Source organism: Xenia sp. Carnegie-2017, unplaced genomic scaffold, assembly GCF_021976095.1.
Source record: "Xenia sp. Carnegie-2017 unplaced genomic scaffold, XeniaSp_v1 HiC_scaffold_21, whole genome shotgun sequence".
NCBI lineage: Eukaryota > Metazoa > Cnidaria > Anthozoa > Malacalcyonacea > Xeniidae > Xenia > Xenia sp. Carnegie-2017.
The window spans coordinates 7720673-7748387 of NW_025813484.1; the positions used below are offsets into that span (position 1 = coordinate 7720673).

A 27715-nucleotide genomic window follows, 5' to 3' on the forward strand; every position below is an offset into this window, starting at 1 on the left:
AACTTGGTGAGCTTGCACCAAAGTATTCAAGTGTATTAATGGGTATTTCTAACTTTGCCTGTAATATCACTGGTTTTATTTCACCAGAAGTGGTTGGAAGTCTTACAGAGCACGGGTAAGAATAAATGAGCTTTTATAACATTTCAATTTAATCCAATAGCATATTAAACATGCAATTAGCCATTAGTAAAAGTATAAAAATAACTTACAATTTCTTAGAATATTCATCATCAATGGGCAATTGTATTCTATATCACGGCTGCCATCGAGGTTTTTGGAATGCTCTTGTATCTTGTATTTGGTTCGTCAGAAAAACAACCATGGGCTGATAATTGAGTCGTTCACTCACTTTCTGAAGTCTCTGTGTCCTCCCAGAGCATTTTTATGTTTTATAATTCATCGTTCTTTTATTTTTAATCACTATAACATTCAATATTTAGAAAATATTTATTAAATTTTTGTTGCAGTACAGTTGTTTTTCTTTGCACGCACAGTCGTACACTACGTGCACCGCAGTGCAGCAGCAGTCCAGTATCCACTGACTTGGATATGTGTTTTAGTCACGTGATCTAATTTCGGTAACTTTGTGACATTCATTTATACTGATCATACACTTTATCTTGTAGTCATTTCACCCATTTGCAATTTTCAAAACATTTAAAATTTGTAAATACTGACAGTAATAAAATATCAATGAATGACTTAAGTCACTCGACTTAATTTGTCAAAAATAACAGGTGCATGTCTTGTCAACAACACTAGGTACATGTCATTGATATCAATGATTAATCCAGGTGCCTTGATCAAATTTACTAAATCATAAAAGCCACTCACTCATGCTATTCAAGTCAGTTAAAATAACTGCAAACGTTGGTCAGCCAAGATCTTACAAGCTAGACCCAAGCATGGCACACATGCAAAATGTCAATGACAACCATAGAGGTAAAGAATTGTCATCTTTTATTTTACTATAGAACATTTGCTATATATGTTGATATTTTTTAAGTATTTTATACAACACAAACAAACCACTACGTCCGTCTTAAGAGGAAAGGCATAAATCTGTTCCACAACAACTTATGCTATGTTGCCTAAACTTACCTTTGTATCATATGATGTATTATTTTATGTTAAGTCCTGATGTCCACCAAGCAATTCAGGAGGAAAAGATCAAGGAAACTCATACCGACTGTACCTGAAAAATGGAAGGAAGAATTTGACAAATTAGCACTGGTAACTATAACCATTTATTTAAAAATAGATGATTTCATAACACTACAAGTTGTCTTTGTGTTGTGTTTAGAAACCAAGGTCAATCCAAATCAAATTGCTAAATCCACACATCACGTGTCCAGTTTGTCAAGGATATTTAGTTGATGCTACAACAATAACTGAATGTCTACACTCATGTTAGTATTTTCACATATTTCACAAACTGCTAGTCCAACACTTGTGTTGCCATCATTGGTTAGAGGGTGATTATGACAAAATTTTCACACTTGGCTATGTTTTAAGTTTGTAGAAGTTGTATTGTGAAGCATTTTGAGAGAGTTCGTTGCAACTACAAATGTCCACTATGCCATGAGCTTGTGCATAAAACAAATCCTTGGTATAATCTGAAGTAAGGAGAACCATCTAATTTTGTTTTAAGTACCAGAGGTGGGCAAAATTTGATGCTATGCTTTTCAACTTCCAGAACCGATTGTGTTCTTCAGGACATAGTTAATAAACTGGTACCTGATTTTGCAGAAGGTTAATGTTTTTTCCTCAAATTGGCGACATTGATTTTCAATTTACATGCATACCACTTTAATAGATCAATATTTTATTTCATCCTTCTCAGCTGAAGAAAGATGCCGAAGAGTTTTCTACAAAAGCAGGGGACTTGCCATCCCAGACAAAGGTTCGACAGTGTATTTTCGTTCATTTGTGTTGTTATATGCATGATAATTCTAATGATCATAATCCTGATTACTGCAGTCATAAAACCAGACATACAGAGACCTCAAATTAATCATGCTACAGTTACAAGAGCAGAAAGTACCTACTCTCAATCACACCCACAACAAGTAGAAGCACCTTTGGAACCTATTGAAAATACACCAGAATACTACATTGAAGATGAGAATGATGAAATTACAATGCAACTTGAAATGAAAAGGTTGGTGATCAATACCAAATTTCCTGCAGTTGAAAAATTTATTCATTGACACTTGATCATAATATATTGCAATGGATCATTATGTATATTTTAGTGTTGATGAATTCACACTTGAAGATATAGAGGTAGCAGTTTGGTACAAGAGATTCAATATACAACAGTTCAATAAGACAGTTTAAGGCAAACTTCACTTCTGCACTTAATAAGTCATTCATGGAAACATGAGCATCATATTTTTCACTTCATGTTGACAATTGAAAATACAAATGGTTGCTTAATTTCACTCAAGTAGTTTAGGCGAAGACATGTGCTTGTTTTGATATGCTGCCAATTCTAACATGCTATATGCATTGGTTTTATTGCAGCCATTGAAAAGAAAATTTGTCCGTTGCTCGAATCAGGTGACAATTGGATTACTTCAAGCATTCTTAGCAAAGAAATTGAATCTTGAAGCTGCAAATCAGGTACCAGTATACATCTGAGTATGTTGATCACGTGAGTCAATCAAATATAAAGCTTTTGCACTTTATTTTAAGATTGAAATAATTTGTAATGATATGGAAATGGGATCAGACTTTACTTTGCAGTTTATAAAAGAAACTATTGCCGAGGAAGAAGTGAGTTTCCACCTTAAGAATTATCAATATAATTATTCTGAGAAATCTTCAAAGTTTACTCTGCTTTTCACATGTATTTCGTTTTCAGGACAGCAGTAAACCATTGCTTTTGTATTATGGTCTCAGTGATATATACTGAGCATAAACTAGAGAAGAGTGAGGAAAGTGTTAATAAAAGTGATGTTCAGGCTGACTCTTATCATTTCCGAACTCAAGTAATGTTAACAAGATGAAAGAACAAGAACACTTTACTTAACATTGACCTGTAGGAGAACAGATGAATTAAATCTAAATCAGCATGATAGTATCAGTTGCTCTCGCGACTAAAGTAATTTATTCCTAGTCGTTTTCCACTTATATAAACCAAAGAAAAGAACAAAGAAAAGTTATTATTACATAACTCAAAGGTCTTACGTGCCTTTCACGTTGATTACCACAAGCGAAAGAACTTAAGTGTGCGCTTGAAAACTTTTCATGCAAAGCTTCAACTTGGAACATCAACTCATTTAAACTCTTGCCTGTCTTATTGTATGCCAGAAAAAGTTTAATGTTTATATATGGAATCCATTTATCATACAATTCCTTTTTCATTACTATAAACAGTAAACAATGTGCCCCCGTTTCCAGGAACACGAAAAACAACCCACATTATTTTTCATGAAAAAACGCTACATTACCAGAAAAAAACTAGGTCAGCATTCTTTAACAACACCGAAGCAGCTAAGTTTTGAAACGCACGATAAATTGTTAAGAATGAAAAACGACCGCTGTAAATAAAGAAAGGTTTTACCACAAGTGACATGTGCTATCACTAACTCTGCTCTCAAAACTCTGGCAAACATAACAACATTCTTGCTTTAAGCACGGACGTCTGGATCTTCTTATTCGTTTCGCTGGTTTCATAGCACATCCTTCGTTTATTGAGTGCATGTTACTAATGAAATGGAGGCCGTTTTAGTTTTCGCCTTGTTTTTTTTCATGTTCAGGCTGTTCACTTGTTTGCGAGCTATCTTCTTTGTGCGAGCTATCTTCTTTTTCCGAAGCCATCTTGGAAAAACGAAGGAAAGTTAAATGGAACAAGTGAAATACTTTAAATAAAGCACCGCACTATCTCGACTTTAAGAAAATACTTACCTTTTTATAAGCCATCTCAAATAATTTGAGTGACTTCTGTTGTAATTCGTTACATCGCTCTTTAATTTCTTCCGCAGAAGAATTCTCGGTGTTTGCCAACACCTCGCGTACTTTGGTAATTTCCTCCTTCAAACTGGCAACCTAGCAATACCATATAAGGTGTTAAGCAATACCATATAAGGTTTTAAGTAATACTATATAAGGTATTGTCATAGATTCAGAGATTAGTTAAAGTATTTGAACTGTGTCTGGTATTGTTATAGTATTAATCGATGGTCTTTTGCAAAAAATACGTCAAAAACTAGCAGCTTGTAAATGAATTGTTTTGATTTAGATCACACCAAAGGTTCGCGTTGAAGTGAAACTAACCTCGTCTTGTGGCAACTGATCTTTGAACTCTTCAATTTTCGATTCTGTGTCATGTAAAATGCTTTCAGCATGGTTGACTGCTTCAGTTTTTTCCTAGTGAACGTGTAAAAAACATATTGAAAAGGCTGAAGAGAAAACTCTATACAGAGACATTTAACATATGGTGAACGAGTAAACTGTGGCTATCCTTCACTTCAACTACAACGTCAGTTCCTTTCGTGCTCACCTTTCTTTCTCTGTCACTTTCTGCATACATTTCAGCTTGTTTAATCATATTTTCAATCTCATCTTTGTTCAAACCACCAGAAGATTGGATGACAACTGTACAAATAATCAAATAATGCAACAGTAACTCTCCAAAACACTATAGCTGTTGAATAACTGATCACAAAACCAAAAAACATGCACACAACAATTGGGGATGAGTGTACAACATAAAATAAATTTAAACCAAGGAATGCTGTCAAACATATTAATTAAATGCCTTTAACCCCTCGTTGTCCCTTTAGCAGATCTTCAACAATCACTGAACCAATTGAACTGTGATTTAAAAAAGATGTGATCCATATTAATGTAGAAATTATAAGTACTTGTATATTAACAAAAATGAAGAGTGTAAAATCAGTTAAAACTATTAGTTTTCTTAAAGCCTGACTTTTTCACATAAGTATATTAGTAGTAATCTCTGCTACGCTGACCTGACAAGATTTTCGTTGTCATTCAAACCGTTAGCCATGACGTACTTACTCTGTTGTTCTTTTCCAGTTCCCTTATCACGAGCGGACACGTTGACAATGCCATTAGCATCAATGTCGAACGTGACGTCAATTTGTGGTATACCACGCGGTGCAGGTGGGATGCCAACCTAACGCGAACGATGAAGATTAGAAATATCAAATACATTGACGTTGTCCAAAAAAATAAGTATACATTCGTAATGCTCACCAAAGAAAACTGTCCCAAAGTTTTATTATCTGAAGCCATTTCACGTTCACCTTGACAAACCTTAATTTCCACTTGCGTCTGACCATCAGCTGCGGTGGAGAACACCTACAAAGGTATGAAAAGTACAATGCTTAAACTGGATCAAGTCAATGGCAATTGAGCTTCATAGATACACTGTGATGATTTCAATCACATCATACGTATGTAGTGTACAAGTGAAATTTGCTATGTTACAGTGGTGTAAATTACAAAGGAATCTTGCTGAATTTAATGGTAAAATACTGAACCTGGCTCTTTTTCGTAGGAATAGTCGTGTTTCTCTCTATGAGCTTGGTAAAGACACCACCAAGCGTCTCAATGCCAAGGGATAAAGGTGTAACATCCAACAGAAGAACGTCTTTCACATCACCAGCAAGAACTCCACCTTGAATGGCCGCTCCTAAAGCAACAGCTTCGTCCGGATTTACAGCCTTACTTGGCGAACGACCAAATATCTCCTTCACAAGTTCTTGCACCTAATTGATTCATTAACATTCCTTAGTTCTGCTATGGGATCCATTGAAATAAACCAGAGATACAAGGATTGTGAAAGTTTTAAACAAAACACTGCTGTTTGGACACTAATAATTTAGATGAAGCTCAAACATCTATCAACCAAAATACCGGTATATAGCTGTGAGGTTATAATATTGGTTCTTTTTTATGCATCAAAAACTTTCTACGCCAAAGAACCGATATTTTTGGTTTTATTTTTCCTTAGACGTCCTCCAAACGTCCACCTTCCTTTAAAGTTTCAAAACAGTTCAGTTCCTTCTTTCCATTCAAAACCGCAAGAAAAGAGTCCAATTTGGGAATATTTCAAAAAGAAAACAAAACCAGTTTGCAGTGTGAGGTTTGTGACAGAATGCAATCAGCACAGTACATAGCAAAACCACAGATCTGTGAAAACACATAGAAAACAAGCACACGTTGACTTATGCTGAAATGGACAACTTTACAGCGTCTATTCGTCATAATTTTTCATTTTAAAAATGGGCGAAATTCAACAAACTAAAAACCAGATAAAATTCTGGAGCAACACAGCTCAACACCAGACCAAGTCAAAACAAAATATACAGATTAGGTCAAACTGATACCTTAGGCATCCTTGTCATACCACCAACCAACAACACTTCTCCAATATCTGACATTGTACAATCAGCATCCTTCATACATTTTTTACAAGGTTCAACAGTTCTTTGAATCAAATCAGCAACAAGTGACTCAAATTTTGCTCTTGTTAATTTCATGTTCATGTGCTGGGGTCCTGACGCTCCAATAGTAATGTAAGGTAGATTGATATCCGTCTATAAAGCATGATAGAAGTGAAGTTACTTTTGCAATGTCATTTAAAATAAACTGTTAGGGGATTAATTAATGACTAAACATGCAATCAATCGTTTTTGTGCAAGCAATCAAATCAATTATTGTGTAAACAAACTTGTATCGACGACGATAACTCAATCTTTGCTTTTTCAGCAGCTTCTCTTAATCTTTGAATTGCCATGTTGTCCTTCGTAAGATCAATTCCTGACTAAAAATGAGAGCATAATTTATTCGATTAGTTAACTTAAGTTATATCAATCAAGGTTCTTTAAAACAATTCTATCGTTTGATATTTCAATTTAAATCAGTGTGCGAATTAGTTCCGAAAAAACGATGTGCAATTTTTTTGACAAAAGTGTTTCTTTAGATGCATAATCAAATCGATATTACGTTATTTATTATATAGCGCTAATTGCTAAATTAATATTTTTAAACGTGAAACAAATTCATATGATTTACGACAGTGTTTTTGGTTACAACCGCTGATCCAGTTACAAATGTATGAGAGAAATTTTTTTCGCATGTTATTCTCTCCTCTTTTTTGTGCAAACTTTACAGCGCAATAAATTCACCACTTGAACAAGAAAGACTGGAAAGTGAAAAGAGAATAACGGAATATACTTTTGCTTTCTGATTATTAACAGCAACATTCTTGATATTTACTCACGATAAAAAACATCATATTTATGTTATATTACAAAAAAGTATGGCTGATCAAGGCTGCCAGTTGGGCTTAATATTTTGAGCCAAATTTGGCTTAATATTTGAGCCAAATTTGGCTTCTTTTTCTCACGTTAGGCTTATTTAAACTCAAAATTCCCTTTGGTTTATTTCTTTAAATTTGGCTTATTTAAGTTTTTTTTGTCTTCTTTTAGGAATCAAAATGTTGCGATTTTACTGAAAATACTCAAAACAGCTATGATGCCAAAAACAGTACGTAACGGTTTACAAACAATGCAAATGCAAAAATTGACATTAATAATGTATTACACACCTATTGTCATAAGCATATAAGCACCAAGTATGTTGACTGTTGACAGACTTCTCAGTCTCAGTGACAACATCTTTGAATTTGATGACATTGTGCCAACATACATGGATTTTAATGTCGTGCAGCACACTCGTTTATAAAGTAAAGATCAGTAAAGATTAAGCTTGAAAATTTTTTTCAATTTATGTGGTAGTAATCAATAAATAAGTTTTTTGCATATCGTTTGAAAAAGTGATGTGCAATTGTTTTCATTTTAGCTAAAACGATGTGCAAATTGCACATTGCACACAGTTAATTTGCACACTGATTTAAATACTGGGCAGATGAAATATTTCATACCTCTCTTTTGAATTCTTTTACAAGATACTGAAGAAGAGCATTATCAAAATCTTCACCACCCAAATAAGTATCACCATTTGTTGCTTTCACTTCAAATACACCCTTTTGGATTTCCAAGATGGACACATCAAATGTACCACCACCAAGATCATAAACAGCTAAGCTAAATAATAAAAGCACATTTCAGCATTATTCAGTACGATAGTAAATTGATGTGAAATTCTTTTCCATGTATTTAATTTATTGGCATTTATACATATCATTAATTATGTATGTCATTAATACATAATTTTAGAAACCAAAAAAGCAACACAATTAGCAATTTTAGTCATATATCATTTTATCCAAAATACATTTTATCTTCTGCTCTATCCATTCCATAAGCAAGCGCTGCAGCTGTAGGCTCATTGATGACACGAAGGACATTCAAACCTGCAATCTGGCCGGCATCTTTTGTTGCCTTAAATAAATAATCCATGGTTATCATAGAAACAGCCATTAAACCTAAAGACTTGAACTTTGACATGACTGAGACATGACAATATCTTTGCTTTGACAAATTTTATGTTACCTGTCTTTGAAAATCGTTAAAATAGGCAGGTACAGTGACAACTGCATTTTGTACAGTTGTGTTCAAGAAACTTTCAGCAGTTTCTTTCATTTTCATCAAAACAAATGCACCAATTTGACTAGGTGAGTACATTTTCCCTTGAACATCAAACCAAGCATCGCCATTTGATGCCTTTACAATTTTAAATGAAAGGTTTTTACTGCAAGAAATATATTAAAGGGAAATTCAGTTACAATAAAAAATATTCTTTTTCATGAAGTGTTTAACAACAAGCATATACATACAGATCTTTTTGAACTTCAGAATCATTAAAGCGTCTTCCTATGTATCTTTTTGTTGCATAAAGGGTATTTTGAGGATTGGTCACTGCCTAAAAGTTCACAAATAGATCCATAACTTCAGCACTTTTCTTTGCAATGATTCTGCTGGCTTTTTATCAACAAAGACAATCAAATAAATCAGGCATAAGTCATATAGATTAGGCTAATAAATGTTGCTTATACAAAAGACAGCATCAGTTACAAATCAGAGTCTGCATAAGCACCAATAATGGCTTTTCATACCTGTCGTTTTGCGGTGCTCCAACAAGTCTTTCTCCATCTGATGCAAATGCTACAACTGATGGAGTCGTCCCTGCTCCCTCAGCATTTTCAATCACCTTAGGTGTTTTGCCTTCCATAACAGCAACACATGAGTTTGTTGTACCAAGATCAATGCCACAAACTGCTCCACGTACATCAGAACTTAAAGTAGATGAAATTTTGAACAAATGAAAAACTAGTTGGACTTGTTACAGAGCGGAAAAATTAGTTGCTCATCGTACTTTTAACAGCCTCTTTAGCACATTTATAAACTCACTTGAACATCAAAATTAATGAGTTGTATTGATAAAGAGAAAATACATGATAAATGTTTTACAAGTATTTGGGGAAAAAAAATAAATGAAGGGTGATAATCTATACACAGATAGTTCATTACATATTTGACTTCAAAAACAAAAGATAAAAATTTTTGAGAAAAAATGCAGCGTCATGTTAGCTCATTCAGTTTAATTTTCTCCAAAACAACTAACTGAAGCAATTTTTTGTAATCATATAATGGAGCACAAACTCCTTTTCAAAAAAATTCAGCTGCAATGGTGAGTTAGTTGTTTTGGTGTTAAGACCATTCAACCTTTCAATTTAGTATAATTAATTGGTAGTTTTCAAATAAACTTTTTACTTACGCATAAGATCTGAATGGTGCATTATGAGTGGAGATTGTTTGACTCAATGTACTTCTATTAATCTAAACAAAAACAAAAAATCTCAGTAGTCAATGATAATTTTGAGGCCATACTTCAAGCACACGAAAACAGAACACGTGCATAAAGTGCTCATCAAGCCAAAACATATTTCAGAATCTATGCAATTTTCCAGCAATTCTTTTCTTACCCTCGAAAACGAACGTGTGATATTTGCACACCGCAAAGTATTGAGAGCGTTCTTTGCTGAAAATCTCGATAAACCCATTGCAAAAGACATGATTTCACGCTGTAAAAATAACCACAGTAGACTTCGGCAATGTTGGTTCTGACGCAATGAGAATTTATGATAGGATATGAACTTGCGTAACCAGTATCACAAACTCGGCCCAGTTTCCCCATTTGCAACGACTCTTTCTGACTCTTTCGCGTTTTATACAGTGGTTTTATGGCCCACTGGAAAAACGTATATTCTCCAGTTTCACCGTTGTATTAAGAAGCAGAAAGGCAGACACATGTGTTTGTCTTAGTGAAAAACGGATAAATCTATTGCCGTAATACGAACGTGAAAACTCTACCAAGTAGTATGTAGGTACTAAGTGATGACATGTTTATCACATATCGATTGTAATCACGCTCGCCCCAGGGTGACGTTACAGCTATGAAGTAATTCAATGCAGTACTTACTTTAAAAACACAGCAAAAACAGAACTGTTACAGTCCTCGTAGACGACAGTAAAGCATACGAGATTGAGCATTAAAATTGCATGCATGGGCATTTGACAAAAATGTGTCATTGAAGTAGATGGATAGATGAAGTCTAAAACATTGATACACCATCCCAAATGAAGGGAAGTGAGTAACGATATAAGTTCTCTGAGGCAACTCAAATTTTTGAATTTTCCCTAAACTATTTTTAAGCACAAGACACGCTTTTATGAATCTTTTTTTTTGTTTTTTATAGCGGGTACCAATGTCATGGAGATTATTCGCTTGACTAAACCAACCTTGAAAAACCTATGTGGCAATTTTTTATATATACAACGAAGAAAATCTTTAGTAAATATCTTACGTTTATCGCAAGACACTTTATGAACTTTTACAGAGGGAGCAGGAACTTCAAATGTGTTTTATGATGGGTCAATGGACGATGAGATGAATGAAATAAGACAAACCGTTTCACGATGTTTTAAAGAATCGATCATTAATAATATTCTGAAAAGTTATCAATAATTACTTCATTAGTGTCTTGATAATTACCAAAAACGGATGCATTAATATGAAAAAATGAATGCCAAATTCCGCAGCAAAATTCCTTCTTGAAAGGCGGAATCGTGTAAGTATGATTACATACCTATTTCTTACGTCTTTATTGAAGGAAAAGCAGGTGAACTCTTTGCTACAGCAACTTTCAACAAAAATTATTATTAGTTTCTTTATATAGTTCTTCTTCTCCAAAAAAATGCAAGTTGTCAGAATTCAATCGTTTGGTTTCTTCGCTCTTATGACAGCAAATTTTATTCTATGCAAAGGTAGTAATTTTATGAAAAAACTAGGAGGGTTTGAAAAACCTTTGCGATGTATATTATGAAGCGTTCCCTTACTTTTGTTTCAAATGATACAGACACTGAAACCTGAATGAATTAATCAAGGAGGAAATTACCATAGAATTAACCAATAGAATTACCATGGAATAAACCAATAGATTTATCATGGAATAAACCAATAGAATTACCATAGAATCAACCAATAGATTTACCATGTAATCAACCAATACAATTACCATAAAATTAACCAATACAATTACCATAAAATTAACCAATACAATTATCATATTAGAATTTACCAATTTATCAATGTTGACATAACGCGACATTACTGTCATTTCAAGAATGCCAACTCAAGAATACTAATTAATTGATTTTTCACTCGACTACCAAAAAACCCTAAACCAGAAAGATTTGATTCAAGTTAAAAAATAAAAATGTTTGTGGTTGTTTTTCAGTTGTTAAGGCAGATTATTGGCGACAAGTTCGCTGGCCATGGGCTTACAATTGGCGGAGTAATGTCCTAAGAAGACCAAGCATCACACGTAGCTACGGTAGTGAACATTTAAAAACGGTGATGATATCTTTCACAACATTGAAAAGTTTGTTTCACTTTGATTTATTCAGGTTTAGCAAAAAATATACAACATGGAAAGGCTGATTATGAAAACCAGGCAGAAAAAAACCAGAAGAAAACAGAAACGAATCATTGGACAAACAAAAAAGATATCATTATTAGAAACACAATGCTATGGCCAGATAGAAATGTGTACTTCGCTTTTAGCCCAAGCGTTGGTGAGTGAGGAATTAAAGATGTTATATAAAGAATTCATTTTCACGGCACCAAACACCACAAAACAGTACAATTCAAACACACCTCATTGCTATCAAATGATGCGCATCAACCATATGCACCGATCTCTTGGTTTATAGCATGTGCTCATCTTCTTTTACATTGCACTAGATAATACGCACACAATAAATAATTTTTACAGACAGTGAAAGTCGGCAGGAAGTAAAATCTGTTTTCCGAGAATGGGAGGGCAACTCGTGTATAAAATTCTTTCCAAGAAGAATGGAACCACGATACATTGAGTTTGCATACAATGGAAGGTTTGTGTTGGTTGTTCGTTACGTTTAACGCGTCTTTGATTGTAAGCAACGTGAGATAACATGCTGATATTGTATAAAGAACGTGTAATAAGTTGAAAATAAACTTTCTTTCAAAGATATTTATAGCAAAAAAGCATTTAACACGAAATATTTGCTTTGAAAAACTATTTTAACATCAAGTTGCCACAATTCATGGTTGTGTATAGCATCGTCAACTGATCTGATCCTTTTTAAGATGTCACGTAGGAAAGCAAAAACCAAATGCCAAGCAAGTCATTTCCATTGGAAGCCAAGGTCGCATTTGCTCTCGAGGAGCACTGCTCAAAGGCATAGGACAAGCTGTTGGCGTTCATAATCTACCAGACGCCTACAAGCGATACTTTAGACCGCAGGAAACTAGTCTATTGGCAGAAGAAGTGATTCGTCAAGCGACATATTTATATAAATGCGATGGTAAGATTCGATTTAACAAACCATTATCCATAATAACACACAAACTTTAATACAGTACATATCTGCATGCACCACTATTTAACATAAGCTTGATCTTCACAGTCACAGTTTACTAAAGGTACAAAAAGACACCTGTAACATTTTCTAAGGTAAAAGTGCACTTTACAGGTTACATACAGTTTACAAATGTAAAGTTTACATGTACAGTTACATATGTACAGTTTACATAAAGTTTACACTTGTAAAGTTTACACACAGTTAACACATATGAAAACTTTACATAAATTTATAGACACTTTAAATACCCTGACTAAACAGAAAAATTGGGAAACTCGGCAGTAATTAACTAAATGAATTTGTTTTTATAGATATATCCTCTAATGACCAAGATGAAGGAGGTAAAGATACATTTTAAAAGAAAAGACGAATACACTCACGAATATCAATATGGCTTATATTATATGGTGATTGACTGTCCAAAGTATGGACAGCACCAGTAAAATGAGCTCTTTAGATTTTTGTTCAAATGGTTGACAATAGATCCATAAACCTTCAAATTAACTGTTATGGTATAACAATTGATAAATGTTTTCACAAACATTTTGAAGAAGCAACCAGCGCAATCAACGTTGCTGTTTCTAAATATCCATGCAGAAGATCCTCTTTTTTACTGCCTCTATAGATACACTTGCTGACCCTTTCTATCAAACATGTTTTAACTATCTCGACGTTGCTGTTTCTAACTAAAAATATCCATGCAGAAGGTCCTCTTTCTTACTGTCTCTCTAGATACACCTGCTGACCTTTTTCTATCAAACATGTTTTAACCATCTCAGAGTTGCTGTTTCTAACTTAAAATATCCATTCAGAAGGTCCTCTTTTTTATTGTCTCTACAGATACCCCTCCTGATCCTTTCTATCAAACATGTTTTAACTATCTCAACGAGCAACGCGCACAGGGAAATGTTGAGCCCATAAAGTGGAGAAACGACTTGGCACAAGAAGCTCAGCAATGGGCCCAATATCTTGCTGATACTAATTACTTGATTAAAGATCCTGCCGCAGAGAACATGAACGAGGGAGAGTTGATAAGCTGGTCGAAACCTGCACTCGATAAATGCGAAATGGAAGAGAATGAAAAGTGTTATTCTTGTCGTCAAGCTATCGATACTTGGTACAAGAATCAATGGACATTAAACAGCAAAAGAACAAATGGCATTGAGGACTCGTTCTCCAAGGTAATAAGCAATGACTTTAATGAGATTTGTTGTGAATGTCAGCGTATAATATACTTCCCTGTATTACCTTCAGTTAAAGTTGTAAGTTTTTTGATATTGTTTTGATAGAATATTTCAACTGAAAAAAATTTGTGGATGAACGCATTCTACAGAAACCCAAACACTTCAATAATTCTCATACATGCCGTGATAGTTTGAATTGATTGTGTTGATTGATTTAGATAATTGCATGGTGGACTAAAGATGTTGGATTCGGAAGTGCAGTAAGCAATAAATACGGAAGGATAGTTGTTGCACGATATCGACCGAAAATAAATCCGGAAGAAGATTTACAGTCAATCGGTGTTGAAAATACAGACGAAAATGTTTATGTAAATCCGACGCAGTTTGAAATGCAATCATACACAACAAGGCCATCTGACAGTATGACAGATTTCACAAAACATGCTAACGAATATGATTCGAAGCAATCAGAAGCTGACACAACAGAAGAGCCTGGTATGATGATTATTTCAGTCTAAACTCTACGTAAACAAACGTATGAAAAAGAAGAAAGTCAAAATGTGCATGAGCTTCAAATGAATTAAACTTATCTACATGTTTTGCAGTGTTTGAAGTTCCAAAATTTTTATCATTATGATTTTTTCAGTCCCTTAGAAACACAATCCAATAACATAATTGCATACGTGGCCGTTGAAGGGGAAAAATCTGTCATAATCTTTTGTTTTCTCACCCAAGGTTTCTTTGAAAACGATTGTTTACGAGAGCACAATATGAGGCGAATCAAACACGGATCCCCTCCTTTGGTGTGGAGTTCAGTATTACAAAAGCATGCACAAGAATGGGCAAACAAACTGGCAGCGATGGGTACAGTGAAATCGGATCCTGAGGCAGAAACACTAAACGAAGAGGGGGAAAATCTTGGATGGATTTTACCCACTAAAGCAAAATGTGCATATGAAGGTCAAACGGATTGCTACAACTGTGCAAGTATTGTAAAACATTGGTACGATGAAATGAAGAACTACGATTTCGAAAACGGAATGTCTTCAAACCAAAAACCTGTACGACATTTTGTGCAGGTAATGAGATCACGTGCTTTAAAGAGCATGCCAACAGGAATATTTAAGAGGAAAATATGACTCTTCAACGTTTACATGATACTCCAATAGCAAACCATTGCCATTTGCTTGGCTCAATGTTTCCATAGCATCTCAAGTAATAAAATCTTTTATGATATCGGATTTTGAATAAATCGATTTTGTTTTGAAAAGATATAGTTGATTTTTTTGAATGTAACAAGAGCCTTTGATCTTCTCTCTGCGTCGTTTCATCATTGCATGTCGAAATGTTGAACAAAATATTTAAATGCTATGAACTCTTCAATCAATTATTCCAGATGATATGGAGGAAAACGAAAGAATTGGGTGTGGCTACAGCTGAAAGTCCAACGCGAGGCTTGATTTTCGTGGCACGCTACAATCCGCGTGGAAACGTAGAATCGTCAAATAGCTATGAAGATGAAGAGGAGTACGAGGACAACGTGAGACCAGAGGGTATAAATAATCCTATATTGTATTACAAGTCATATCACCTAAATAAACGATTGAGTAACTGGACAATTTGAGATAGTTTCTAAAGATGGTTCTCCAATCATATTATTTTTAAAAAGGGAGTCTTTCACGAAGTTTTTAGTTGATCAAACATATCATAACAAATGTAAAGCATGGTTTTTTCATTTGTTAGGCACATCTTTAACTAGTTTTGGTGTCATTGGTGGTGAAGCAGTAAAGCCAAACATTATAAGCCTACCACCTGTTAAACGTCCAGGGACGTATTTGTCTGGTGCTCTTGCATCAGCTTTCCCAGCAACAACTTCAGCTCCCCCAGTTACACTTACAGTTCCTTCATCACCTCTAACTCCTACAACAACCAATACATCACCTCCAACTTCTACAACAACCGATGCATCACCTCCAACTTCTACAACAACCGAAGCATCACCTCCAACTTCTACAACAACCGATGCATCACCTCTAACTTCTACAACAACCAATTCATCACCTCCAACTCCTACAACAAACAATGCATCACCTGCAACTCCTACAACAACCAATACATCACCTCCAACTTCTACAACAACCAATGCATCACCTCCAACTTCTACAACAACCGATGCATCACCTGCAACTCCTACAACAACCAATGCATCACCTCCAACTTCTACAACAACCAATGCATCACCTCCAACTTCTACAACAACCGATGCATCACCTGCAACTTCTACAACAAACGATGCATCACCTGCAACTTCTACAACAACCAGTGCATCATCTCTAACTCCTGCAACAACCAATGCATCACCTACAACAAACGATGCTTCACCTCCAACTCCTACAACAAACGATGCATCATCTCCAATTCCTACGATAACCGATGCATCACCTGCAACTCCGACTATAACTGATGCATCACCTACAACTCCAAATATCGATTTGCCTACAACAGCCCCACTTTACCAAACATTACCTAGTCTCGTTTCAAACGCATACTTTCCACCAAATGGAGCAGCATATACTCCTCTACTCGGTGATGCTTTGATAGGAGTTCAACCACAAATCATAGGTAATCTTTATGTCCACCTCACGCTTTAATATTTAAACATTTACAGCTTTCGTCAGCGTTTATGAGAAAAATATCCCAAAAGGGTTAATAGCCTTAAAGAGTTTGCCTTTGATAGAATCGTTGATGAAATACAAACGCCGACCAGGACCATAAATAGAATGTTGATTCATATACTCAGTTGTGCCTGACTGAGTTCTTTTGGAAGTGAATTTGTTGTAAATAAAATAAGCATTTAACAAACATCCAAAATCGTCATCTACTTTAGGTGGGAAGCCTGATGCATTTGTCCAGGGCTGTATTGATGCTCACAACAACTACAGACAAAGGCACGGAGCACCTCCATTAACGTGGAATGTGGATCTACAGATTAGAGCTCAGGCATGGGCGGATCAGATGGCTACAACAGGCATCCTCTCCCACGATATGAAAGGAATAAATAAATTTAACGACGGAGAAAATATCGGCTTTAATAAAAGTGAAATATATAAACCATTATGCCAAGGAGTTCGCTCTCCAAATTGCTACCATTGTAGCGAAACGGTAGATTTGTGGTATTCAGAAAACCAAAACTACGATTATCAGCGAGCGACAAGCACCAATGGCAGAACATATCTTCACTTCACCCAGGTAAGAAAAAAACATAACAATAAAAACAAAATGATGACATATACAATGTAAAGCTAACGGAAATAAGACTATAGCTCTGTTTCTCGTGTAAAGTCACCATTGCGGAAAGTTATGGAATCACTTAAGATAAAGAATTTAAATTTGTCTTTACTGTTGTGACATTTGCAGCTTGAATGGATGGAGACAAGTAAAATGGGTGTCGGCGTAGGAGTACGTAAGGTCTACGGTTTGAATTTAAAGACATCCTTTGATATTTACACGGTTGTAAAATATTCACCAAGAGGAAATTATGGATATACCGATGACTATTTGAAGAATGTAAAGCCAGGTATGGGTTGAATTACTTGATTTCTTTCCCGAAGAATAACTCACAAAACACCATCCACATTCATTGACATGATCTCTGGCTTGCTGGGTATGTTAGTTTCTTTGCGTGCATGATGTTTTGTTTGCACTCACTATCAGGAACGCTTGCTTAAGGAAGGAGTAGTTGGATGGAATGGATTTTAACGGTTCTAGAATCGAATGCTCGATAAAAGTAGCCATTAGACAGCCCGTCATTTTGTAGTGCTGTAAACCTTATCATCAGCTTTAAGATTGAGGATTAGTTGGATGGAGTTGATTTTATAGATTCTAGAATCTACTTCTCCATAAAAGTAGCCATTCGACAGCCCGTAATTTTGTAGTTTTGTAAACCTTGTCATCAGCTTTAAGATTGAGGATTAAGTGGATGAAGTGGATTTTAAAGACTCTACAATCTACTTCTAGATGAAAGTAGCCATTCGATAGCAAGTCATTTTGTAGTTTGGCAAAAACCTTATCACCAGCTTTAAGATTGAAAATTTTGCTTTTATAGTGTTCAATCAAAATTCAGGTATTTCCACCTCAATAAGACGCGATCTAACTTTTGTAATATCTGTGTCTGAAGTTTACTGCAATTATTTACTTGCAAGATGACTTTTAAGTCGACTACACATACTTAAATTGTTTTGTACTATTTTTTCGTCAATAAAACCAGAAAGAGGAGCGCAAGCATTCATGACGTTTATTCAAAAAACTCGCACGCCATATAACTTCAACCGAGATTGCCTTGCAACCCATAATACATTGCGAGCTCAGCATGGTGCACCTTTGCTTACATGGAGTATCGAGTTAGAGCGCCATGCCCAAGAATGGGCAGACAATCTGGCAAAACGAGACGTTCTTGAGCACGACAGAGTTGGTATGAAAAAGTACACGGAAGGTGAAAACATAGCTTGGCTCACGAGTGAAAGAAAAGTCTGTGAGACGGAACTTTCTGGCGACTGCATACCATGCAAAAGGATCGTACTTTCCTGGTACAACGAGGAAGGCAATTACGACTATTCAAAAGGGAGAGCAAAAGCACAAGGACTGCCTGTTCTTCATTTCACTCAGGTATGTTGAAATGCAGCAACTACAAAAGCATTTGAAGATATAGTCGCAGCCTGACAAATCAAAAATAGAGTATGCAATGGAAAATTACACAAGCTTATCTCATTTAGATCGTATGGAAAGCAACAACAAATTTGGGATTAGCTTCAGCTGTCACCCCGACAAAAAAGGTTTTGTTCGTCGCTCGCTATACGACACCAGGAAACAGAGGAAACACGCAGGCATTTTTGGACAATGTCGAGCCAAAAAGTACTTCTGCAAATGCTTCAACCATAACATTCACAGGTGATTTTTTCAAAGCCAACAATGACATTGAAGGCAACGCTAAAGATGTTGCCCAACAAGAAACCATCAATTTACCGACCATTACAGCTTCCATCATTCGTCCTTATGATATTTCTCATTCAACACCAACAACGACTTCCGTCAGCAATTCTTCAACAGTTAATGATGTCAGAGATAACGATAAATTTTTTGGTGAAAGGGATTTTCGGATGCGCGAAGATTTTGCAACTTTTCAAAACAATTTTGCGAATCTAGATTACTTTGCAAATGATTGCCTTTCGACACACAACGAGCTGCGTGCAAAACATGGGGCTCCACCATTGAAATGGTCACGTGAACTGGCCAAGGATGCAAGGAACTGGGCCGAATATCTGGCGTCCACAAATAAAATGGAGCATGACGCCAAGATATATGGCAAAAAACATGAAGGTGAAAGCATTGCCTGGCTTATTCCGGCCAAGCCGAAATGTTCACAAGCAGATGAAAAAAACTGTTTCATGTGCAGTGAAATAATCAAGAAATGGTACAAGGAGGTGGACAATTATGATTTTACATTGGGAGCATCAAAACATGGATCAACTGAGCATTTTGTCCAGGTAATGCAGCAATATAACATTTGTAAAGTAATGTAAAATTCATTATATTTTGATAGATTCTTAGCAATGTGCTTTTAAGCGAATTTTATCTATGTCAACCCTGCTTAAAGCTTCTGTAAAAGTTATTTTTTCATTTTCCAACTCGAATTCCCACAGATAGTATGGAAAAAAACACGCGAAATAGGAGTAGGAACGGCACTTGGCAACGACTACGGACTCATCATTGTCGTAAGATACGCACCTAAGGGAGGAGAAAGCGAGGAAACGCGAGAGTTTATTGATAACGTAAAGCCACAAGGTAGGTAATTTATGCAAACAATGAGAATAATTAATACAAGGATGAAACTCTGTTTAACGACCACAGCTCAAGCTGTCATTGGATACATTTTTCATTTGACTCTTCCCTCTTTATTACCATTGGAATAATGAACGAAAATTAACCATTGAATGAGACATGAACCGATATATTTAATAAGATAAAAACAATAATATGAAGTACAGTTCTTATATCATTTAAAATTATTTCGACAATATGAAACGCTTGTTTCTACAGTCGTGGATTGCGAAGAGGACACGAGGAAGAAAGTCAAATGTAATCATTGGAAAAAAAAAGGATTCTGTGATAATTTCAAAGAAAGTATGAAATTGATATGCCCAGTGACTTGCGCATTGTGTAAGTTCTACGTATTTATCGTAATCAACTACTTTATAGTTTGCTTGTTAGTGACGTAAATCCAAGTGACTAAATTTTCAATATCTTATCGTTGATGGATTTTAGGTCCTTCAGAACATGACAGACAAATGAAATACAACGATTTTTCTGAGAAAGGTAAGCGTTTGCACTTTATACCTTTTTTCTTGATACTTGATGAATCTTTCTATGAAATTGCAACTTCAAGCAAACCTTTCCTTGCTATTTCGAGCAAACCTTTCCTTGCAACTTCAAGCAAACCTGTCCTTGCTATTTCGAGCAAACCTTTCCTTGCAACTTCAAGCAAAACTTTCCTTGCTATTTCGAGCAAACCTTTCCTTGCAACTTCAAGCAAACTTGATTCGAATCACAGCAAGATAAAACACACTCCAAAAAACATAACATTCGAGTTGGCAAGAGACGAGTTTTAAAAGTAATCTTGTCTCTTCTTACTGGAATCTTGAGTTTACAAGATGATGTTTTTTAGACTATGTTCTATCTAATATTGCAAACATATAAGCACTTAATTTTTTTATCAAGATGGTATGGATGAATTTGAGAAGGACTGTCTTGAGGCACATAACGCTTATCGTACAAAACACGGAGTCCCGCCTTTACAATGGTCAAGAAAATTAAAAAACGCTGCTCAGAAATGGGCAAATTATCTTGCTACAAAGGGAGACACATTGCAACATGATGAAGAAAAGCCAATAGATCAAGGGGAAAACTTAGTTCACTTTACTCCACCTTCAGAGAAATGCTACGGAAAAAAAGAGCCCGGATGCGTACAATGCCGTGAGATCGTAAAAGACTGGTACGACGAGGAGCCCGATTTCGACTTCAGACAAGGACACAGGAAACCCGGTACACATGTATTGCATTTCACCCAGGTGAGCATTGGAAACCATAGATATTAACAAACAAATACCTCGGAGATCTTTCAGAGACATCCAAAATGTCTCCTCGGTTTTTATAAGTCAGTGCAAACACAGAAAACATGTTTGATTTCTCAAATGTTAATGTCATTCTCACAAGTACTTCTTACGGACGGCAATCTTTGTTCCCAAGAGCCTGGCTTATCGGTGGCCGTGCACATTTGTTAACGTTTGCGAATGTATCGTAAATACAAAAGACGTCTGTGTCTGTATGATTCTATCTATATAACATTTACAAAAATGCCGCGGCATTTTTACGACCAAATTGGTGACTTAGCTAAAAAAACACTTCAGGCTTTATTTCCATGGAACCGTTTCGTTTTTTCTTAAGTTTGACGGGTCTGCCGGTGATTAGTAACGGTATCGAGAAAAAGCGCAAATACTTAAGAAAACAAAACAGTTTCACGTTCTCAAGCACACAAATCGATAACTTCTAGACACTATATCATAAAATGTTACATGAATACTAAATCATACCATTCATCTTTCCCGGAAATGCGTGTGAAATTCTCTTTCTCGTACCCAGGTCGTCTGGAAAAACACACGATACGTGGGTGTGGCAACTGCAAAAAACAAAGATTGGTCAATAGCAGTAGCAAGATATTCACCAAGGGGGAATGTGATTGGACAGTTCTGGGATAATGTAAACCCTGTAAGTGGCATGGACATCAAAAACATGAACATGAATTCAATTAAAGGTTGGTGCAAACATCGTTTTCTGATAAAAATAGGACTGGATTCCATATTTTAATCTGTTGACTAGTCTGTCTATGAAGGGTTGGGTTATTGTATTGTTTATCCACTTCATCTAGATAGCATGTGTTCCGGCGAAACTTAATATACCAAAAGCCGCAATGATGTTGATTGCTTTATGGTCTGCGACATGACAACTTTTTCTCTTTAAATATGACAGGAATTGAAAAGCATTCACCTTCTAACACACGAAATAAGCAATCTCTTATATTCACCGAAGGTTAAAAGGAACTGGGGGGAACAAAGGACACAGACTGTGTCACACAGTATCAAGCTATAAAAGATTACGACTCACTCAGTCACAATAGTTGAACTTCAAAAGATGTGAATAGTTTTAAGTGTTCATAAATTTTTAACTTGGGTTGTATTAACTTTTTAATTTTAGGTACTCTTAGGTTTAGAATTTTTATAGGAGGTCCTTTTTGAAAATCATACGTTCCATGAAAAAAAGTTTTCTTCAACAAAGATTACTATTTATTATTATTAATATTACTAACCCAGATCAGATATTCTACTTTTTTTTGAGCATGTTGTGTAAAGGATAACTGCAATGAAACGTTGGAGGGGGGAGGGGAGGGGAGGGAGGGGAAGGTATCCACGACCTTGTTCCTGTTGTTCAAGGTAATTTGAATACGAAAGTTTTTACCCTAAAATTTGACACTCATTTTGTGATGTAGATGCTTCTGAGGAAAGTGAGTCCAAGGTTCCATATCAAAGAGTTTATCCTGAAAACATGGGTAAGAAGCAAATGTATTCCATCGAAAACTGCATAAGCCTTTAGATTAATTTTCACGCTACAAACGCGTGTTTTTACTGATGACAACGTGAAAGACGACGTTTCTGACAGCGTAGTCAACATATTGATGTAATTCTTGATTATTTTGATCTAGAAGTAAAGTATTATGCCAAAAATTCTCCATACAGTGACGGCAAGGTGACCATAGTTGTAGATAAGTCACCAGGTACGTGTTGATTTGTGAAGCGCTTTTAACTATATCCCACAATGCCATGCGTCTCTACAAAAAGATTATTACTCTCATAAAATCTTGGCTAATTTGAAAAACGTTTTTTTCGGTTACTTTTCGGTTCCAGACTTCCAAACGTCGTTCTCAAACGTAATTTCCCAAAATTTCTTTTTTTGAACACATCGGTCAACATCCGAGTTAAAACCAGACACCAAATCCTCGCCATATTTTTTGTTGTCTTTTCAAATAAGAAACAAACAGGACAAAAACCCATAACTTCTTTCCTTGAGATACGCTTTAAAATTTAGTTGTTTTTATTTTTAGCCTACGATGATGGACGAGTTCGGGGAACAGGTCCTTATACGGTATTGTCATACGGTCTAGACGATGACAGTTTTACAAGTAGGTTACAGAACTCAAACCATCAGTTTGAGAGACTATGAAACCGTAGAAGTTTAAGCTTCGTCATTGAATATTTTTAGACGATGTCTTAAAGCGTGATGGGAAATTTGAAAAAAAGTTGACTCCAATTCGACGTATAAGTAAGGTTTGTGATGAACATGTTCTTCCCCAATCATATCCTACTAGCTAATATGGACTGTCTTTAGAAAATAAGGAATGACTGAGGACGGGGGGGGACAGAATGGTAAAGAATGCTTTTACTTCTTTCTCGAGACATTCAGTCATTCGTGTAAATAAATGTTTTGGTGTTTTGTATATATATAGAGGAAAGTTCATGATGAAAAAGGACGATGAAAACTCCATTTTGAAAAAAGAAGAAAAATGGTCGAAAAAAATGTGAGGAGAGTTTGATGATGATTACGAAAAGCATTTTGTCAAAACTGACTTCGATGGAAAACATCGCGTCCACCAAAGGTCCACCATTGTTATTTTTCTTACAAAGAAGTCTTTCATAAAAAATCTTTCAATTCGTGCAATGATCATGATCTATCGTAAAAGAACTGCATGGTCATAAAACAGAGCGACCATCGTGGCATTTTGTACATTTGTCTATAGCATCAATATAAAGTATACCACAACAGCAAATACCAAATTACTTTACGCAACTAAACCTCAGTGATATATATCATACATACTTATAGAGTATTTTCTCAGAAGTTTATGAAGCGTATTTTATTCCTACAGTGAGCGCAACAGTTTCTTTCGTAGAACTTCTAGCAAAATTAGATGTTTAGATAATTTTAAAACTTTGTTCAATACTATAAATAAATAAGATGAATAATCAATCAACAATATTTTGTGCTCATTGTTGTATAAGTATATTGCTGCTGAATGATGAGGGCCAAACATGCCTTTATTTCCGTTTAAAATTTCCCACAAAACCACACGACTTGAAGACCATCCCAAGAAGAGCATCGTTTTATTTTATGCAACTATTCAACAAACATTAACATCGTACCCTCAATGCAAGGGAATGCTGAACTACCAAAAAAATTCGTTTGCAAAACGACCCATAAACAACGCGATGATTCAAAATTTGATGACAGGATGCAGAAAGAGAAATGATGAAGCTTTCTAAAGATCAGCATATGTAGCTATTGGCTGTCAGAATAAAACTTACGGCCAAAACTTAGCTGTTGTATAACCATATAAAACCAGAAATCATAAACACTCGGAAACAGCAATGTATGTGTTAAGTTCTATTGTTTGTATAACACATTCTTAAGCCGTGACTTTTGAAGACGAAAATAAACACCATCCTTCTCAGATTACTAGAAAACAAGTGGTCTCTTGTTTCATTGTAAGGGATTAAAGACTATCGATGAAAATCTGCTCGTTGAACAAGACACTGTTAGTCTTCACTTCTTAAGAATTACTCAAATTGTTTGGCTGTCAATTGGTTGGGACATGTCAAAATTCTCGTTAACAGAAATCGTGCTTATGGCGTTCTTTACTGTATGGTGTTTAAAGCCTTCGCTAGAGGCACGCATGTGTAAAAACGCTTACAACGACCCAAACTGTCAAAGACAACATAAAATATGCTGTAATGGCGTTTGTAATGCCACTTGCATCGGGAAACGCTGCCGTTGGGACATTCAGTGTAGTTCCCGTAAAGATGGCCACAAATGTTGTAACGGCATTTGCAGAGCAAGCTGTGAAGGTTAGAACATTTTTTGATGTAATTTATGCCTACAGATTATGAATAATGTCTCACAAATCGGGCACTTGACAAAAATAGCATGTGTCGCTAATTCCCAATTCACAATTTCGTGTTATTTGTAAGAGCTGCAAAAGTTAGATATTGATGTATTCATCTCAATCTTGAAATATAACTCCCCATGGGCATAAATAACCTTTCTTAGCTACAACTTTGCATCCTTCAAGGACATCCTTGCCAATCAAACCAGAACTGCAAGGGCAAGTCGTTGAAATGTTGCAGTAAGGTATGCCGAAAAGATTCTTGTCTTGGTTACAGTTGTAACAAGTATCGACCGTCATATCGAACGTGTCGCAGACACTTTGGTCAGCGGATGTCCTGCTGTAGTGGACGATGCGAGCTCTCTTGTCTCGACAAACCATGTGTACAGAATGAGGACTGTGGGGGATGGGGAAGGAGGAAAATGAGCTGCTGCGATGGCGTTTGTAAGAAAAGTTGCCTCGGATCCCGATGCGACAGACAATATGATTGCAACTCTAATCGACTCGATTGCTGTGGCGTGTTTGGAAGCAAAACTTGCCAGAAATCTTGCCTTGGTCAGCAATGTTCTTTGGATGAAGTAAACGAATGTGGAAGACGAAGGTCGGGAAGGCTCTTCTGCTGTGGAGATGGTACATGTCGAAGAACATGTCTAGGATCCATTTGTTTCTCTGAAACATATAGGTTTGTGTTCCTCTTTGTCTTTGAAAATTTCAGTCTACTTTTCCGCCTTTGTATTTTAGTATGCGGAAGAAGTTTTTCACAATGATCTAGAACCCAATCCCCAATCAAACTTATGTGTCAAGGCGAGGCAAGGACGCCATCTTGAAAGGTGGCAAAAAGCAAAACTCAAAATGAAAAATAGTTAAGAGAAAGTTTAAAAAACCAATCCTATCAAACATTTTAAAAATCAAACCTAGACTATCAACTCTGCCACTCTATACGTATCAACTCAGGAAAAGCAGATATTAGTCGTAAATATCGTCCGTTTTGCCACGTTTTAGGATGGCGACTTGCCTCCCTTGTAACTGTAGAATTTCGGCGGAGTCATATATCTAGAAGATTGGGTTCTAGGTCACTGGTTTTTCACTTTATTGCTCGAGTGGTGTTCATGCCGTGTGAGTTAAATATTTAATTTCCATGAAAAATTATTGTCTGCAAAACTGGCGAAAAATTTTACTGTTAACTGATTTCCAATCATCATTCATTCATTCCAGTTTTCTTGAATAATCGATCTTGGACCACTGGCCAGAACTATTTTCCGTGATCGATTTTCATGAGATATCCTTGATTTTCCTATAATTAATTGTCATTTCATTCAATAATTTTTTAGAGATGACTGTAAATCTACCGGCAAACTTCTCTATTGCTGTGGCATGGGTCAGAAAAGATGTCGTCTCAGTTGCAGTAGTCTGCCGTGCAAGAAAAACGAAGATTGCGGAACGTTGATGTACTACTGCGGCAGCAGGGATCAGCGAAATATTTCCGCTTGTCGTATAACTCAAGTTTCAGACTTGAAAATATTTCATGACGTCAACTTGCAAAATTTATATCTTGACGACTGAAAATTTCACCACTGATTATTTTGTCATGCTTATAGTGCGTTAAGAAGTATTGTATTTGATTTTTATCGTAATGGCTTTAAATTTCATGTGGAAAAGCCGATGGTATGACATTAGTTTCATCTAACTCAGATTACTTGAGTAAGATTAGCTGTAAGTTATCCTGCAAGTACTGTTTTCATTTAACTGTTTACTGGCCAGTTATCTTAATCGTGAAGTAGGTAACGCCCCTTGGAAATGCTCTGTGACCTAAGTTCATTAACAAGTAACCAATTAGCTATATAGAATACCCTTGTACTGAGGAAAAATCTATAATAAAGACTGTAATAAATCGTAGTCGAGTTGCATTCACTGTTCACGGAAGTTTCCCTTTCAAACTGTATGCATTAAAAACCCCAATTATTATCTTTATGTCTCGTAAACCCTTTTTCCTTTCACCCAAACATAATAAAACTGATCTTTGATGTAAAGAAGTGTTCAACGATACTCTGACATCCTCTATCATCCACCCAAACAGAATACATATGACGAAAAGAAGTGGCCATCAATACTCTGACATCCTCTAACATCCTCCCAAACAGAATACATATGACGAAAAGAAATGATCATCAATACTCTCACATCCTCTAACATCCTCCCAAACAGAATACATATGACGAAAAGAAATGATCATCAATACTCTCACATCCTCTAATATCCTCCCAAAAAGAATACATATGACGAAAAGAAATGATCATCAATACTCTCACATCCTCTAACATCCTCCCAAACAGAATACATATGACGAAAAGAAATGATCATCAATACTCTGACATCCTCTAACATCCTCCCAAACAGAATACGTATGACGAAAAGAAGTCATCATCAATACTCTGACATCCTCTATCATCCTCCCAAACAGAATACCAATGACGAAAGAAGTGATCATCAATACTCTGACATCCTCTATCATCCTCCCAAACAGAATACCAATGACGAAAGAAGTGATCATCAATACTCTGACATCCTCTAACATCCTC

General features: G+C 35.8%; 4 protein-coding genes across 4 annotated transcripts; 3 read left to right on the forward strand and 1 right to left on the reverse strand.

Annotated features, from left to right (window-relative positions):
* Positions 1 to 13: 13 nt before the first annotated feature.
* LOC124444241 (polycomb group RING finger protein 3-like) lies at positions 14 to 3357 on the forward strand. Its single transcript, XM_046994829.1, has 12 exons — positions 14 to 115; positions 220 to 942; positions 1136 to 1233; positions 1304 to 1409; positions 1516 to 1621; positions 1697 to 1752; positions 1844 to 1903; positions 1981 to 2161; positions 2256 to 2286; positions 2527 to 2625; positions 2698 to 2778; positions 2867 to 3357. The coding sequence occupies exons 2-12, from the start codon at positions 837 to 839 to the stop codon at positions 2915 to 2917; spliced, it is 975 nt and encodes a 324-aa protein (XP_046850785.1). The 5' UTR covers positions 14 to 115; positions 220 to 836; the 3' UTR covers positions 2918 to 3357.
* Positions 3302 to 10272, reverse strand: LOC124444237 (stress-70 protein, mitochondrial-like). The gene is given in 17 exon segments (XM_046994823.1): positions 3302 to 3825; positions 3913 to 4053; positions 4282 to 4374; positions 4508 to 4602; positions 5029 to 5146; positions 5227 to 5331; positions 5514 to 5741; positions 6363 to 6572; positions 6707 to 6799; positions 7922 to 8084; positions 8275 to 8381; positions 8493 to 8691; positions 8777 to 8862; positions 9056 to 9066; positions 9069 to 9235; positions 9718 to 9779; positions 9926 to 10272. Coding segments are annotated over 17 exon segments (2061 nt in total). The 5' UTR covers positions 10016 to 10272; the 3' UTR covers positions 3302 to 3732.
* A 507-nt stretch (positions 10273 to 10779) lies between these two features.
* On the forward strand, positions 10780 to 24232 carry LOC124443511. The gene is made up of 26 exons (XM_046993965.1): positions 10780 to 11071; positions 11180 to 11267; positions 11741 to 11836; positions 11910 to 12077; positions 12278 to 12395; positions 12631 to 12848; positions 13217 to 13246; positions 13746 to 14086; positions 14308 to 14584; positions 14825 to 15168; positions 15486 to 15642; positions 15833 to 16711; positions 16977 to 17338; positions 17507 to 17666; positions 18357 to 18754; positions 18862 to 19632; positions 19789 to 19930; positions 20186 to 20305; positions 20411 to 20461; positions 20864 to 21213; positions 21785 to 21956; positions 22689 to 22748; positions 22902 to 22973; positions 23301 to 23378; positions 23459 to 23523; positions 23703 to 24232. The coding sequence occupies exons 1-26, from the start codon at positions 11027 to 11029 to the stop codon at positions 23730 to 23732; spliced, it is 5592 nt and encodes a 1863-aa protein (XP_046849921.1). The 5' UTR covers positions 10780 to 11026; the 3' UTR covers positions 23733 to 24232.
* A 486-nt stretch (positions 24233 to 24718) lies between these two features.
* On the forward strand, positions 24719 to 27032 carry LOC124444240 (keratin-associated protein 4-7-like). The gene is made up of 3 exons (XM_046994828.1): positions 24719 to 25098; positions 25323 to 25818; positions 26468 to 27032. Exons 1-3 carry the CDS (start codon positions 24846 to 24848, stop codon positions 26697 to 26699), a joined length of 981 nt encoding a protein of 326 aa, XP_046850784.1. The 5' UTR covers positions 24719 to 24845; the 3' UTR covers positions 26700 to 27032.
* The last annotated feature ends 683 nt before the right edge of the window (positions 27033 to 27715 follow it).

Excerpts from the sequence above, each read along its gene's own strand:
- LOC124444241 (XM_046994829.1), top strand. The coding sequence starts at position 837 with ATGCTATTCAAGTCAGTTAAAATAACTGCAAACGTTGGTCAGCCAAGA. Across the intron at positions 1,410-1,515 it reads AACTGAATGTCTACACTCAT|TTTGTAGAAGTTGTATTGTG; the intron begins GTTAGTATTTTC and ends CTATGTTTTAAG. Across the intron at positions 2,162-2,255 it reads ATGCAACTTGAAATGAAAAG|TGTTGATGAATTCACACTTG; the intron begins GTTGGTGATCAA and ends TGTATATTTTAG.
- LOC124443511 (XM_046993965.1), top strand. The coding sequence starts at position 11,027 with ATGCCAAATTCCGCAGCAAAATTCCTTCTTGAAAGGCGGAATCGT. Across the intron at positions 15,643-15,832 it reads GGACAACGTGAGACCAGAGG|GCACATCTTTAACTAGTTTT; the intron begins GTATAAATAATC and ends TTCATTTGTTAG. Across the intron at positions 20,306-20,410 it reads CCCAGTGACTTGCGCATTGT|GTCCTTCAGAACATGACAGA; the intron begins GTAAGTTCTACG and ends GATGGATTTTAG.
- LOC124444240 (XM_046994828.1), top strand. The coding sequence starts at position 24,846 with ATGTCAAAATTCTCGTTAACAGAAATCGTGCTTATGGCGTTCTTTACT. Across the intron at positions 25,099-25,322 it reads TTGCAGAGCAAGCTGTGAAG|GACATCCTTGCCAATCAAAC; the intron begins GTTAGAACATTT and ends GCATCCTTCAAG. Across the intron at positions 25,819-26,467 it reads TGTTTCTCTGAAACATATAG|AGATGACTGTAAATCTACCG; the intron begins GTTTGTGTTCCT and ends ATAATTTTTTAG.